Source organism: Calliopsis andreniformis, chromosome 7 (assembly GCF_051401765.1).
Source record: "Calliopsis andreniformis isolate RMS-2024a chromosome 7, iyCalAndr_principal, whole genome shotgun sequence".
Classification (NCBI taxonomy): Eukaryota; Metazoa; Arthropoda; class Insecta; order Hymenoptera; family Andrenidae; genus Calliopsis; species Calliopsis andreniformis.
The window spans coordinates 4,656,391-4,671,166 of NC_135068.1; the positions used below are offsets into that span (position 1 = coordinate 4,656,391).

At 31.4% G+C, this 14,776-nt stretch overlaps 2 protein-coding genes across 2 annotated transcripts in view; one reads left to right on the forward strand and one right to left on the reverse strand.

Annotated features, from left to right (window-relative positions):
• Positions 1-3,255: 3,255 nt before the first annotated feature.
• LOC143181570 (uncharacterized) lies at positions 3,256-6,412 on the forward strand. Its single transcript, XM_076382068.1, has 2 exons — positions 3,256-3,366; positions 3,696-6,412. The coding sequence occupies exon 2, from the start codon at positions 3,819-3,821 to the stop codon at positions 4,668-4,670; it is 852 nt and encodes a 283-aa protein (XP_076238183.1). The 5' UTR covers positions 3,256-3,366; positions 3,696-3,818; the 3' UTR covers positions 4,671-6,412.
• A 3,643-nt stretch (positions 6,413-10,055) lies between these two features.
• Positions 10,056-14,776, reverse strand: part of LOC143181607 (A disintegrin and metalloproteinase with thrombospondin motifs 9) — a 140,861-nt gene continuing 136,140 nt past the window's right edge. Inside the window, exons 22-28 of the mRNA XM_076382119.1 lie at positions 14,317-14,532; positions 13,224-13,415; positions 11,606-11,794; positions 11,207-11,531; positions 10,991-11,122; positions 10,526-10,716; positions 10,056-10,145 (exon numbers count right to left, since the gene is read on the reverse strand). Of these exons, the coding sequence (XP_076238234.1) occupies positions 10,056-10,145; positions 10,526-10,716; positions 10,991-11,122; positions 11,207-11,531; positions 11,606-11,794; positions 13,224-13,415; positions 14,317-14,532 (1,335 nt within the window). The remainder of the gene's footprint in view (positions 10,146-10,525; positions 10,717-10,990; positions 11,123-11,206; positions 11,532-11,605; positions 11,795-13,223; positions 13,416-14,316; positions 14,533-14,776) is intronic.

Consider the following 14,776-nt stretch of genomic DNA (forward strand, 5'->3'; position numbering starts at 1 on the left):
ATCACATCTGACCACAAATCTACTGCAGGTATTGTACAGAAATGGAGAAATGTCTTGCGAAATGGCACCGCGGTAAGAAGAGTATAGTTCTGTTCTTCAAAGTCACACTTTTAGAGTGGACGTGATCTTTGGAGACAGGTAGTCCATTCAGCTTTCTTTGTTTAACAGTGGTAATCCAAATTTACGCCTTATTGCTGTCGTATACCCTCTACCTCAATTCTGCTCGCCGTGGCAACTACAGCATAAAGTGAGGGGGATAGCAATAACCTTCTGCGCAGGCAGATCACTTTGGGAGACAGCACTGTACCTTGCTAACTCCGCGTGATCCTGCATATTTCGTTATGCTTGCTAATTTTAGACAGCTATTATCGATACGAAAGAATGTACTGACAGATTATTAACAATCTGTCATATTAATCTCATATTAAAAAATGAGATTATACTAGGACCAATCTGTATTTCTGACGTGGGGCTTTTTTCCAACTTGATATAGTATATAAATGTATTCAAGGACTTTTCCCAGCCTGATTTTGTTGTAGAAGCTGACACTGAGCATTTATCTAGTTAGAGAAATACTGATATGCAAAGGCCGCGTAAATAACATTGACTCTTTAAAATTCTCCCCACCTCATCACTAGCAAGCGATCCATAGCTCTACTAGAAGTAGTGGGGGATTACACGAAGCAAGAGGCCCCACTGGTGAACAAACAAAAACGCAAAATTGTTGTACACATAACAGCTGCAAAGGAATAGCAACTTTCCTTTCAAAAACCTTACACATATTGCAAGCTGGACTTACGAAGACACTAAAATGTTGAAAAGTATAGTTTTAAAAGTACTTGCAACTTTGATTTGTCTTCAGAAATGTTCTATTTTCAACGCTATTAAATTTCTGTGAGCAGCAATGTTCATTAGAACTTGTTGCATTTTGCAAGTTTGAATTTTTAACATTGTTATATATTTGTATGATCCTATATGATATACTGTAATAGTACATAGTTTCTGGTGTATCGTACCATATATAGTGTAAATGCATACATTTCAAAATTGACATAAATGTATTTACATTTATGTAAATTTTTAATTTTTACGAAATTAAATTTAGCGAAACTAAATTTTTTAAATAATGCTCTCTCCTCGACATAATATCATGTTTCGTTTTCTCATTTTAACACGATTCTAAGGAACGGGAATTACTTTTCAAGAATATTTAAGAATAGTATATTGCGACTAATCTATTCAAGCCGGAAAACATTTTTGATACTGACAATATTATTTAACCATGCTCAATGTATATTAAAAGAATAAGGATTCAATAATATCGATGAAATTTTGATATTTTGTAACTTGTAACTCAAGCTTTTAGATTGAAGCTATCTGGCAAAATTGTGGAACTAAATTAATAATATTATTCTCAATATTTATCGCGTGTAGGCTCCTTACATATAATTAACAGTCTGACAATTCCGTGGACAGACGAAACAAGATTAAACAATTTACGACGTGTTTGTTAATGAAGCTATAAAAGAATTCCTTATATCTTCGTAGAAAATATATTACTTTATCGAACAAGATACTGTCTTACTTATATTTTTGAATGATTATAACTCTTGTGAGAAAGATGGCCCTCTACCAGCAAGTTTAAGAAATAACAGAAATATACGATGAAATAAATGGCATTCGTAAGTATTGCTGTTATATAACTGTTATTTCTTCCGCATATTTTATTATCAAAAGCACGTAGAGATTTTAACTAGAAATACCGACAAATTTGAAATATTTATAATGTAAATATTATTTCCTCTTTTTTATATTCTTTGGTTACTAACATAGTTTATTAAATTTAATGGTAATATTAATATTTATTTACTTTATAAAAACAATAAAAATTTAATTGCTGAATTAATCTATAGGAAGAGTATTTCATTAGATTAATTTTTCCACAACCAAATAATGGGAAGCCATTAGCACAGACGGTATCTATAAGAAGATAGTACTTTGACATAGTAAGTAAAGTCATATTATACATCCCATATTCACAAATCATATATATAGATATGTATAAGATTCATAGAAATACTTGCATCACATCATTATCATCCTGTAATCATACTTTGTGAAACAAAACAGCAAAAAGTTAAAAACAGTCTTTCTTGTTTCATAATTCCTGATACGCATCTTATTTCTGATAAATCTATAATATTGCTTTCAAAAACCTTGCAACTATTTTTAACATTTAGTTTCTTTTTTACAAAATAAACAATGAAAACTGAAATTTCTCACATATCTTGAACTTAAAGCTTTAATAAGGACATTTTAAGTACTCCTGTTCATGGAAATTAACTAGTTTTACAGAGATTTTCAAAGCAAGAATTGCAAAACATTTGATAAAAACTCAAGAAATGTAGTACTTTAACAAAAAATTTCTGGGAAAAATTGTAATTCTGGATTAGAAGCATATAATAATGAAGAAAGTATTAAAGATTTATAATTCATGAAAGTGAATTGTTACATAGTAGAAGGCCTGTTGGAAAAATAATACTAAATTTGTGATTAATAACCAAACAACATAATTGTGATGATGAAATGATTTCTTTTACAGTTAAAATTTCCTTGTAAAACATCCACTTTTAAGAAATATTACTAAAAGGAGGCAAACTTGAAAAGTTCGTTTTTGAGTAAACAAAATAATGAGATATTTCAGTTCTAATAAGAAAATTGAACAAAAGTAAAGAATTCTTCATCAGACTAATAAAGGTATAAAAACCATTCTGTACTTGGAAGCATAAATTTATATAATTGTCTAATAATTAAAAAACAAAAATGGACATTTATATACACTTACTTCAAAAAAAAGGCGAATATACTTGTAAAAATTGATAGGGTAGTAACGTACGTCATAACGCATCGAACGTCGATATCGATTAAAAAAGGTTGAAGGTCTTTCACTCTCAATATTCTGTAACTTTATCTACAGAAACAAAATACGTTTACCTTACCACTAACTTAATTTTACAACTACTGTATATTTCTATCGCCCACTGTATTTTAAGTTTTTAAACCCAAGACATTTTACATTACCTTACCCTAACGTTTTGCATTCCAAAGGATATGAAGATTTGCCGAGCTGCACAACTGCGTGTTCTATATAAACCCCAGAGCCTCCTCCCTCCTATAACACATTGGCAACTTAGTTCATAAATATCATCGCTAGGTGGCTGCAGTGCATCGGAATCTACATTAAACAAGGACAGCTTACATTCCAACCACACGCGTCGACATTTTGACTGAGCAAAAGCAGATAAACGTGCAAGATTTCATATATCACAAATCTGACCAATTGCAAGCTTTGAAAAGTACATAAGAGTAAGTGTTCCTTTATTCATTTACACAATATTTACTTGAACAGTTATTAGCCTGTACAGTTCGGAAGTAGAATGTTTTGTAGACGTAAAATCTGAATGCTACTTACCCAGATGGCGCAGTAGTACACAGTATTTAAGGTTAGTTGGGTAGTACACTACGTTACTAGTCGGTTGGCATTCAGAAGGAACGCAGGTGTAATTGGTTATAGTGAAGTCTTCTTCCGATGATTAACTTTTTCTAACATCGGATTCGTCAGCGTGTCTTTTTGTTTTCATACTCAAGCGCGTGTGCATACGTATGAAATTGGGGACTCGTCACTAATTTCGTAGGCAAAACAACAGACAGGACCACGCGGAGCTTACGAGGTATCCCTCTAGCCGGTGTGCCAACAGAAGTGCCAACGTGAACAAGTAAACCAGCGGCATTCGTAAAAACCGATCACGTTGTAGAAAATGGATATAGCAACAACTGCAGAGAAAGATGACAATATCAACAAAATTCAAATAATCTTGAGTATGCTGAAGAAGCAAATAGATCAGTACGGCTTCAGAGAGGACAACACAAAATCGAAGACGGATCTGATGAGAGGTCAGAGGATCAAGAAGCTGACGATGGAAGCGAAGGATTTGCTGAATCAGTATCATAAAATTAAGAAAGAAATACACCACTATGAGAAAAAGCTGGAGAAGACGTTGAAGAAAACAGTAAAGCACATGAAGATACAGGTGGTGGAGGATCAAATGAAACTGGAGAGCCTGAAAGAACAGTATACCGAAGCAACCCATCAGGCCGATGCTGAGAAGGGGGGTCCGAAGAAGAAGACGAGGTTATATCTGAAGTCGGGCAATAACAATCGTATTACGAGACTTAGACCACGACCAATGTTTATGCAAAGGATGACATCGCATAATAAGAAAATTAAGATCAAGATCAAGACAAACAAGAAACTAGGCAGACGGGAGATAACGTTCGTCAACGATGACCAACAATCGATTACTAAACTAGTAAAGAACGTAGAACCAACGAAAGCATTAAACACTCGAGAATGCAAAATTACGTTGCAAAAACTGACTGAAGAACAAACGAGACGATACATTGGGCAGAAACAGAAACGCATGGTCAAAACACGAAGAAAACAAAAGCAAACCTCTAACGAATCTTCGCAGCGGGCGAACAGAAAACAATCAAGACAAGAACCTAATTGGCATATTAAGATTCCGAGGTCGGTTTTAGAAGAAAGTCAGAAAGAAAGCTCTAGTTCTGAGCTAAATGTATCTTCCATCATGGAAGACACTACGAAATAATACTCCTAACCATAAAATGGTATCATTAAGTACACGTAAGAAAATTCTGTTAGTTATACGAAATAATTGTATACAGGAAGTTGAATAGTCAAAGCAGTAATTTTCCAACCATCTAACCGCTTAAATTGGATTTCATTGTAGAAAATAATGAATATTGTAATACTAATTCTGCATCAGTGGCGACACCTACTTGAAGTGTTACGTAAGGCGTGCATGGAAATATTACCAACGACTAAAAATTGAAGAGAATTTCATTTTGAATATTTAAAAACCATTTTCTTATTGTTTAAAAACAGAGGAACACTTTTATTGTTGTACATTAGTTAAAGCGATCATATTAATTATCATAAAATGAAACGTTTTGTTTAATATATTTAATTTAAGTGTTCTAATAGTAGTATTTTGAGCAAAAAGAGAAAATAACATTTTAGCAATTATTGTGTTTTATAACTTAGTTTCGTTTTTATTGCTGTGTGATATAATGTCTGTTTAGCCTTTTAGATAGCAATAGTAAAGTAAAATAAATTTGGTACTAACAGCATTCCAGTTCCTGGTATCACTTGTTATGATCTGTAAAGAGAACTACAACAAATACTGATTTTGCTTATATAACAATTGTCAATAATAGTTATATTGTTATATCTGCTATATCATATTTTGTAGTTTAATTGCATCTGTTATCAAAAATGCTCATTTTATTTATTCATCATAATTTACTGAAATATAATACAAATATTATATGTCAAATATAATGGTGTCATATTATCAGATATAACTATGTAGCTATTATCGCTTACGTTTACGTGTATAGAGAAAACTGATACTTCCTTAGTTTATATTCAGAGATTTTAGAGAATACTGATGCAACTGACTGTTGTCTTCTCTACCATTATAAACTTCGAAATAAGCATTCATGATTCATCGCTAGACTTCACTCGTGAGTTACTTTTTAGAAATTATTGCGCTATAAATGTACATGTGTCCGCGAATCTGTACCAGTGAAAAATATCTTTGGAAATTTAGTAATATTCATATTTTAAACCTACATTAATCGGCATACCTACGTTTTACAGACATTTCGTTTATTTAAAAACAAAACAATAAATTTGTTCAAATTTAAAGTATCATTCGAATCTTAATTATTTGTATATGAAAATCAACTTAAACATGCTCGTTAAGTATGTTTATTTCTGCCATTAATAGTATTATATCCGGTTATTCGTAAAAATAACCAATTGACTGAAATGTTTATTTAAGAACGTTTTTCATTTTACACTTTAATAGTAATGTAATGTCAATTACCCCGTAAGATCATGACTTTGATAATTTGGTAAAAACCTAGCTTAAATTATTTTCTGGATATAAGAATTTCTTTCATTCATTGAAGTATGAAAGTACTTTGTTATAGACTCAATACGTCCCACATAGGATTGTAATTGTAATGAACTGGTTTGAAGTAATTTATGTATCCTTCGTTTTTTTTTTCTAATCTGTGCCAGCTTTTCATAATTTATGTTACAAAATTGATGAATTTTGAAATAAACCATCGGATTTATAACATTTATGAGAGGACACGAAAGTGTCAAGTTACATTATGTTTATATATTAGTTTGCATAGCATAATAAAAAGCAATTTTGTAAAACATTTGTAAAAATGTTACATGTTTCATAAATGTTCCAATAAGATAAAATGATAATAATACATATTTGTTGACAAAAGAAAGATTTGTAGTTCTTAGAGACAAAGAGAAATAAAATATCTTAATCAATTGATGTTTTATCATCTGCTTTTTGACTTTAATATGAGTCATATATGTAACCTACCTAAATTATTTTTCAATTGAGATTTCAATTGAATAGTTTTTTATTAAATTTTTAATGAAACTGACATTATTCTGACGATTTTCTGATGATAGTAGAATTTATGGAATAGAAGTCATCATTATACAGAACGTAACAAGTATATGTCCCAATATTTTAAGGGGTGGTAATGTGCTACAACTGGATCATAAAATGTCCTATAACATAGTGTTCGATCTGCTTTCATTTTTCATTAATAATAGTTTAAAGTTAGCACAATGTTTTGAAACGCAGAGTATCTCATGCATAATAGTGAGACAAACAGATTAAAGAGTCAATTAAACTCAGTTAGACCAGTTGGTTGCTTGAGAAGGTTTCATTTGCTTTCGAAGGCCCTCATAGACACACATTTTTTAATGGGACTCCTAATGTAAATGGTCCTTGCTATCTCGGTTACTGAGTCGTCTTGAACAGATGACTACTGGCAGTCTTTTTTCCTCATCATTTTCAAAGCAATGTCTATTCCTGATATTTTAAAAACAATTCCTAATGTGCAAATTCAATACTTTATTTCTATTAGAAATATTGCTGAAAATGAATATAGATATACCTTCTTGTAGATACTACATTATCATGACATATCTTAAAAACAGAAAATTTGGTGCATTTTAGAAAGTAAACAAAATTTAAAAATTTCATATCATAAACACTATTATATTGACAGTATTTTGAGATAAATTATTGTACATGTGAAAAGGATTCTCAAATGAAGATTGAACAATGGTATTTGTGAATTTACTATATTTAAATAATTGTTGTACATTAGTACTAATAATTGCTTCTACATTACACTATATATTAATGGTATTAAATGATACATACGAATAAATTACTAAATGAAACTGTACAGTATATTTTACTGTGTGCTCATGCGTAGAATATTACATTTGTTTCTTTTAGAACACACAAAAAAAGAAAGGTGTCGAATTATATTCAGATTTCGAGATCGCAGTACTCGATTATTATATCGAATTTACAATGCCTATAATTACACAATACACTTAAATTTGTAAAAATACTCGACATTGGCAGTAAATGATGTGTAAATCATTCTGAAAGTACTGTTGAAATCTTGTAAAATATAGCAAGAAGAATACATCTGGACATATATCCAAGAGACATCAAAGGAGAATATCTAACGATAGGGAAAGAGATTGTCATACGTTAGTCTGTTAACTACTGCTTGACTACAAATAATATACATATACAAATACATTTTATCATATTACATATTCTATATTTATTATTAAACAGTCATCGTTTGGTATTCATTAACAAACATACCTAATGTATTGTCACAAATGATTTAAACCAAATAATAAGTATAAATGTTTTTTTACTAATCAGCTAAATATTTATAAATGCATGGACAAGTCACACAATTTGCTTATCCATTTTATGTGTTTACAAACATGATAAAATTGACAAATTTGTTTAAATGACTACATTCTTTGATAACATATAAAAAACTTTGATTCCAATATCATCGATGTAGAAATGATGATCATATATTCTTTGTACAACTGTCTCCTAATATTTGTATTACAATGATTACTAACATAACTGTTCATATGAGAAGACAGTAGTCCAATTATTTAATTTGTATGCTAAAATAGTCGAATTTTCAGTGTTATTCGCTTCCTAATAAAGAATTATTCATACATACACATATTTTGTTAATAATATTAACTATGGCAGTCTGTTGAAACGTATACGCTTAGCTAACATTCTTTTTCACTTCTCATAAAATAGCCTATGAGGACAGGTCCATCGTACCTCTGCCAAAAAGAGATTTGTACTCGAGAATTATTTTGGTATTTTGGTGTAGGTACGAAACTGTTTTACATTTCCCTTATCGTTAGTTAAGTTCTTGTCAATTGTTACAAAATCAAAGTACCAAATCTAAACGATAGCGAACAGGCCGATATTTTATTGAAAATATCTATACCGTGTCATTATGTTCACCTAATGTTCCTAAAAAAATATTGATGCATATAAAATAATCGATGTGAATTACTACCATTGAGTTACCATGAACTCAAGTTAATAAGTTAATTTACTATATCGGAAGCGCTCAAAGGTGCGATATGGATTTGTTCTCTGAACATACTCTATACAATCTACCACACTAAAACTATACGTCGTTTAATAGTATCATTACATCCCAAAAAATACTAAAATCGCTGTGTGTAATCATTGTTGGTAATGCTAACTGGTTCTCCATTAGCAATATCTTTTTAATCTCGTATAAAACGTCAACGATTCTTTCGTAAGACTTTTTACATAGAACATAAGATATAAGACATGAAGAAATATGGCAGTGACAAAATGTGCAACTGCTTCTTTTTCGCATTTCCCTACTTGCTTGCAGTAGTTGAAGCGTATAACTACCAAATGGTACAAACTTATATCTGCAAACTGTTTCTAATAAAAAGTGATTCCAGTCTTTTAATAGTTTTGTCAAGAAAAAAATATTTTGTTCTATAAAATTACAATTGTTAATAGAATGAAATATCTATTGCTTGCTTTTTAAAAAACTGGATTCATGGATTTTTCTATTACTCGATGTCCAACTTTAGACTTCAGTTATGTATTAACATTGATACTCATTCTTACATAACTTTTTGATGTACAATCAATTTCAGGCAGTCGTGAGTATAAACGATATGAATACTGCAGTTCTTATTGGTTACTAAATTACTTATACAGCTAGTGGAACTCTTAACTGGACAGGCATAAGAATTCAGCTAATAACTCAATCAAACGATAATATTACAAAATCTCTCTAAATTTTCTTAACAAATAACTTTTATCCAATTTCATTAGGTTTTCTAACAGTACATTCATCTTGGAACTGTTCCAGTTTAGAGATACAATTTTGTGCACTATTCATAAAAGTGGCAATTTGAAGTTTAACAAATACATACAAAGTCGTTTCAGAGCTTATATTTAAGCTCAGTTTGTTCCAAAGCTAAGTCTTTGATTAAGTATTATTGACATTCGATTTCATTGAACAACTATCGTTAAAAATCGTACAGACTAGTAACGACTTAAGTAAATGATTCAGAGTAACTTTCAAGTTAAGAAATTGGTTCATTAATAGATTATTGATTCCATCCTGTGTTTATCAAACCAGGCTTTTGCAATGTACTCAAATCCACTACTGGAACTCTTGTCTGCTGAAAGCTGTAAGTTGTATTATACACTTTTAGTGATTTAATTTCCTTTTAGTAATTGTTATTAAATTATACAGCAGTTTCAGATTATGAAATATAGCAGTAATTTTTTTTGATAGTGCTTTTTTAAGATATAACTGAATTTATTGTTTCAACCTACGACTGACAATGTCTGGGTCCAAATAAACCCAGGCACAACCTCTCATGGTAATGTTCTATGAATGAAACAATATCAATTTCTATACTACCATTTTAATAAAGGCAATTAGCATGGATAATCATAGAAATTTAGTTTACATACCTGTACTTCACAGGGCTCTAGACATTATTAAACTCCTCAAACTATGGACTAGGGTGGTAAAACGTCAAGCTTTAATTCAACTTCTGGACTACAAAAGCCACAGTAACCCCCGCATTTTCCAGTAACATGTTGATCACTCTGAAAATAGATTTGATATTCTGATATATTAATGAAAACGAATGGAATGGAAATTCGAATGAAAATTATTTCTAAATTTTGTTACAGATACATGTAAGTCATTTCTACCAGACCTTACATATCTCTGCAATTTCCATTTGTGCTATTTTACAATGCTACTTTATTTACAAATATTTCTATGTACAAATTATAGTTCCGAATTCCATATATCATCTGACGGAAACAGTTCTCGACACATTAAGTGACAGCTGATCAATCGTTTTGTCAGTTTTTTCGATTATCTTTTTGTGTTTTCCTACAAGCACCAAGAGCCTTGTTCATCTACAGGGTGCTCACAGCAATATTTAAGTAGTGTGATATCTGGTGTCAATTAAACTTACAATCTTGTCAATAGTCATTGTAGCTCCAGATGTTTTTGTCCAACTAACATCTTGTGCTAATCTTAGCTGAGTTCCAGTTAAGTTTATACTAAATCGACCTTGAGGACAATGCACATTGTTATAGCAATTACCAGCTGTGCCATATTTAACTCGTTTTGTACCATTCGTCCTCGAAAATGTGTAGTCGTCCTCTAAAAGAAATATATTTCATAACAGTTAATAAACAGGAATCTCCATTTCCAAATAAGTTCATTGTAGTTCTCAGTAATCCTCAAGGGAGTGATTGGACAACAACGGCAAATTGCTCCTGGAAATACGTAATGGTCCACGGGAACACCATACTCTTCTTTTTTTACATTTTTTTTCTTTGTCTATTTCCATTTTAGGCGTGAATAATTCTCAACTAATCAGCAATCATCACCACCTTGTCTAATTACTCTCTCAAAGATCACTAGCAGTTCTTACCTAAAATGTACATCCTAACAAGATCAATTCGAACTCGACTAAACATGGTTCTACCAGACATAGTTCCTGAGTTAGTAGCACAGCTACAACTATCATTTCTTTCTCCATTGTAAGGACATTGAGAATTGGAAGAGGCTTGGGAATTTATTAATCTGAAATAAAAGGAAGAATGTAGAACTTTAAATTCAAAGCTAGAAATTCATTCAAATACTGACCTTTTATCATATATTTCTGCATAATTTTCTCGAGGCCCAGCTGGCAAAGTTAAATACTCCTTTGGTTCAGAGGTTGACATTCCATGACAGTAAATTTTCATGCGTCTTCCACTCACGACTAACATATACTCGTCATCTTCAGAGGTTCCAAAATACTTCTTAGCTTGAAGGCAAGAATATGGATGGCATTTTCTTTGGTTGCATTTCTGTTTACGCGGTGGTTTGGGTAAGCTAAGACATTTGAAGCGAGCCACTTTTTTACCAGATCGATCGTGACAGAATAATTTTCGTTTTTGACGCCCTTTTCGACCACAAGTGTGACTACACTGAAATTTCAATTTTTACATTTTCTCATGTTCTCTTTTGTTTTACGTATTTCCACTTATTAACTGAAACTTACTTCCTGCCATGGACCAGCCGTCCAGTAATACTCGTCATTGCATTCTCGCAATTTACAACGTTGCTCTGTCGCTGGCTTTTGATCCATTGCACAGTTATCACTTGGTGTTGGATCTATCAATCCATAACGATTAGTGCGATGGCAAGTAACTGTTCGCCATTGAATTCCTTCACCACATTCTGCTGAACACTTGAAACAAAGACATCTGATTTTTATTCCAGTTCTTTCAAATGATGTAGCACTATAGAAACAGCGAAGAAACTAGCAATCTTTTACTCGATGTTTTTCATTCTATTACGATACAAAAATGATAAATATTGATCAAATCATACATTAAGTTTCTACTAATTTTTAGAATATTGATAAGCTATATGCAATGTACAATAATGCATGTCAGTTTAAATGTGTGATATGATTTATACACTGTGTAAGGAAATTTATGCAATGCATTGATAAGTATTGTTTTTGTGTCCAGAAAGCATAAAAACAAACATTAATCAATTCATGCTCATGCATCATTCATTGATAAATAACATGTATGTTTACAAATGTCTTGAATGAAATATTGTAAATAAAATATGAAAACTAATAAAATGTACCATGTAATGCATAGCTGCATGATCATATTTAGGTACTCATATAAGAGGAGTAATTATGCAGTTGACAGTATTGAAGTGATGATTAAATTATTAGATCTCCACTTTCTTGTCATACATGTTGGTAACTCTACCATGCTGAATGATAATGATACAAATTATTACAAGAAGAAAATCATACAACTCACATGCCCATTCAAACCTGAGCAAGATTAAGTTCACACAAAGTTATTAGAGTTAATAAGATGAAATATCAAAACATATTCTTCATAAATCATTTGATGAGAGACAAATTTCTTTATAGAAACCACTCTTTTACCAAACGTCTTTTCAACATTCAGATTTAAACACAATAAGGATTTTCACCATGGGAAGGAATACTTGAAGAACATTGATATTAAACAAATATTAAGACAAAACAGACGTGCTTAAGTCTATTGTCTATAAATTAATTACTATGCTATGTAAGAAACATATTAAGACCTAATGATCAAAGTTGGCTCAATAATATAAGTAAACCAAAACATCAATGTAAATCTGTTTCATAGATCTACACTTTGCAGTTAATAAACTTGCAAGTTAATATTGGTATAATTCTAGATTTCTATGGTAAAAAAGTATCCAAATAAAATATTTCTCTGATTGATGATTCTAACTTTGATCGTTTTGTTATACTATCCCTCAAACCATACACTGAAATACGACTTCCCAATGAATCTCTTCCCAAAAATTTCCCAAATTCAGCATAAAATTCAAGCTTATGGATGAATTTTGGGAAAAACAATACTTCTAAGAAAAATACAATTTCGTTTATCACGTTGATAAACTGCACATAATAGCGACAGTTGTTATTTGAATCTATAGTCAGTAGTTCTAATTTAGAATCGAAAACGAATCCATCGATAAGCTCGGCAACAGAATCCAGTCAAAACAATCTGAGAAAACTGCATCCAGATGAACAAGAGGCAGGTGATGATATATAACGTGATCATAATGGCCTTCATTCATTCTAATGAAGGTACCTCAGACCAAGCGCTCTCCTGCCAAATATAGTCACAGGCAACGCGTCGGCAGGGCTTCTGCGATCTTGGCTTAGCCAAGCCAAGCCTCGAGCACTGCTCATCCTTAACAGTCACTTCTGGCCCGTAGTTGCCTCTCCTCATCGTGCACTCCACCCTTCGTCTCTGTAGTCCACTACCGCACGATTTTGAGCACTGTAAAATATTTTTGTTCGATCCAGACTGCCACAGACGACAACTTCTGAACTCTCCTCGACTTCCTTTATGATATTCTATCAACTAGATTGGAGTTTACTCATTCGCAATGAATTTTGCTTTTCTACTGTATAGTTGAAACTTCTTCATAGAAAACTGTTTGAAGAAGGGACAATTTCCTAGTTTCTTATACTAAAATACTCTATCAAGAATAAGAAATGAAGAACTGAAGAGGGTACTAAGTACTGCTGTATAGTTTCAGTGAACTTATTTGAGTGATATTACATTTTTTAGTTATCATTTTTCATTGCCAATTCTGTACCTTATTATACCTTATTTTTTTTTTATAGAAGTTAAATTTCTAGTTAAATTTTTATTATTATAGCATGAGCATCATATTTACAAGTTTCTGTGCTTGTTCTTTTGTCAATAGTTTCTGAATTATACTGTTACATACTAAATCAGCATTAAAATTATAGTAAAGCCTATATTTTTATAGAGGGTAATAGAAACTGTTTAACATGTTGACAACATGAAGTACATATTGACATGCTGTTTGATGCATTATATAAAACAACTTCAAACAACAGTGAAATTATAAATTTACAACACCGACTGAATATGAAATTATGTATTAAAAAATACATTACCTTTGTAGTGTTTCGTTTTATAGTTTGTATGTATGAAATAGAAAAATAAAAAGTGAATTCGAATTTAATTTTATCGAAGTGAATTTTTGTTATTACTAATTTATCAATAACTTTAGATAAGATAAAAACTATGGATAAAGCAAATTTACTTATTGCGATTATTGTTTGTCAATTTTATTTCGTGAGTTTTTAATTGTGTAGTATAAAAAAAAGTTGCTGAAAAGGAGGCTGTAGAAAAATACTATACTTACAGCAGTCCAATTAGAGACTTTCCATTTCCTAAAAATGTTGGTCGCTAATCGATTCCTTCTAGTTGTGGGGACAGGAACACAGGGATCCTTCTTACACACTTTCACTATTTCTGGTTTCTCACTGTCATGGCAATTTTCGTCTGGTAAAAGTTCACCCTGTGGACTTCGACAACGCACTTGTCGATGTTGGAATCCCGAGTCACATTTTACGTCACACTACGGTGATAAATTAATAAATTTTTACTACAATAATATGATTCACTAGTACTAATTATTGAATTAACACAACAAAACTTTACAAAATACTGACTCTGTCAAAACAACCGACTTGAATGACTTAGAAATATATTGTCAAGGTTCAACATTCTCAAGGTCAAAGATAGTACATTTGGAAATTAAATATAGCATTTTCAAGGTTGGTATAAGATTGGGATAGTTTTCGGGTAAGTTTGGATTAGAT